General features: G+C 38.4%; 1 protein-coding gene across 1 annotated transcript; it reads left to right on the top strand.

Annotated features, from left to right (window-relative positions):
- The first annotated feature begins 219 nt into the window (after window positions 1-219).
- Window positions 220-669, top strand: LOC126935266 (60S ribosomal protein L32-like). The gene has a single exon (XM_050756515.1). The coding sequence runs from the start codon at window positions 262-264 to the stop codon at window positions 667-669; it is 408 nt and encodes a 135-aa protein (XP_050612472.1). The 5' UTR covers window positions 220-261.
- Window positions 670-1353: the final 684 nt, after the last annotated feature.

Here is a 1353-nt window from a genome sequence, read left to right as displayed (position 1 = left end):
TTCTTGGATTCAAAATAGAAAACTTGTGAATTTCATGGCAATAGGCCGTGTTGCAATGTACCATGTTAGGATAAACTCATTAATATAAAATACTCGAGTGGTAAGGCTAAAATTTGAATTACAAAACAGAATATTTATTTTATATGTAAGATTACGTATGTCAGGAGGTTCTATTCATAAACAGTGGATCCAACACATAAAATGAGATACAATTTCCTCGGCGCTGCCTACGGAGGTGGCAGCCATCTCCTCCTCGGCATCATGGCCGCCCTCAGACCCCTTGTGAAGCCCAAGATCGTCAAAAAGAGAACCAAGAAGTTCATCCAGCACCAGTCAGACCGATATGTCAAAATTAAGCATAACTGGTGGAAACCCAGAGGTGTTGACAACAGGGTTGGTAGAAGACTCAAGGGCCAGATCTTGATGCCCAACATTGGTTATGGGAGCAACAAAAAAACAAAGCACATGCTGCCCATTGGCTTCCGGGAGTTCCTCGTCCACAACGTCAAGGAGCTGGAAGTGCTGCTGATGTGCAATAAATCTTACTGTGCCAAGATTGCTCACAATGTTTCCTCCAAGAACCGCAAAGCCTTCGTGGAAAGAGCTGCCCAACTGGCCATCAGAGTCGCCAATCCCAATGCCAGGCTGCGCAGTGAAGAAAATGAGTAGACAGCTCGTGTGCACGTTTTCTGTTTAAATAAATGTAAAAACTGCCCAAAAAAGACATATAAAATCATTAATTATGTTTATTCAGAAAAATGTAGTTTTACTACTTTTATTTCCACAAAATCATTGTTACTGAAATCCTGATTTTTACATGCTAAATATTCTGTTGACATTAATGCCAAATTAGATAAGCTCTTCTTGAATCATTTTAGTCTTAAGGTAGAATTTTTTTCTTGACTTAAATTTAGAAAACTTCATTCCGCTGAAGTAGTAGTAACTAGAATTGTCACTAAAATCTTAAACCAATTACTGTAATTTGGAAATAAATGAACTTTACATATCATATCTAAATATTGCAATGATGTTGCATACAACAATGGCAGATTATCTTAATTTTATCAAAGTCCACCAATTAAATTGTAATTATTTTCATTCCTTAATTCATTTCTTAAGTTTTTCTGCATTCAGAATTTTCAAGTTTGTACAGAAAACTGAAAATAGCAGTGTGTTGCTAATTTATTCCAAATTTGGAATGGGAAAGGTTTGCATCCTAAAAGAGCACCTGGAGCGGAAGGGAGAGTCCTATAGGTGAAACAGTTTGCTGAAAGGCTGTGTGCTCAACGGGGTGGAGTCCTGCTTTGAAACGAGCCTGCTGCTCTGCACACATTCTTCCAAGATGGCCCTGGA

The sequence above is a fragment of the Macaca thibetana genome, chromosome 14 (genome assembly GCF_024542745.1).
Source record: "Macaca thibetana thibetana isolate TM-01 chromosome 14, ASM2454274v1, whole genome shotgun sequence".
Taxonomy (NCBI): domain Eukaryota; kingdom Metazoa; phylum Chordata; class Mammalia; order Primates; family Cercopithecidae; genus Macaca; species Macaca thibetana.
Note: the sequence above shows the minus strand (reverse complement) of the source record. Positions and strands in the feature narration are given on the sequence as shown.

Coding starts and splice junctions, on each gene's coding strand:
- LOC126935266 (XM_050756515.1), top strand. CDS start 262: ATGGCCGCCCTCAGACCCCTTGTGAAGCCCAAGATCGTCAAAAAGAGA.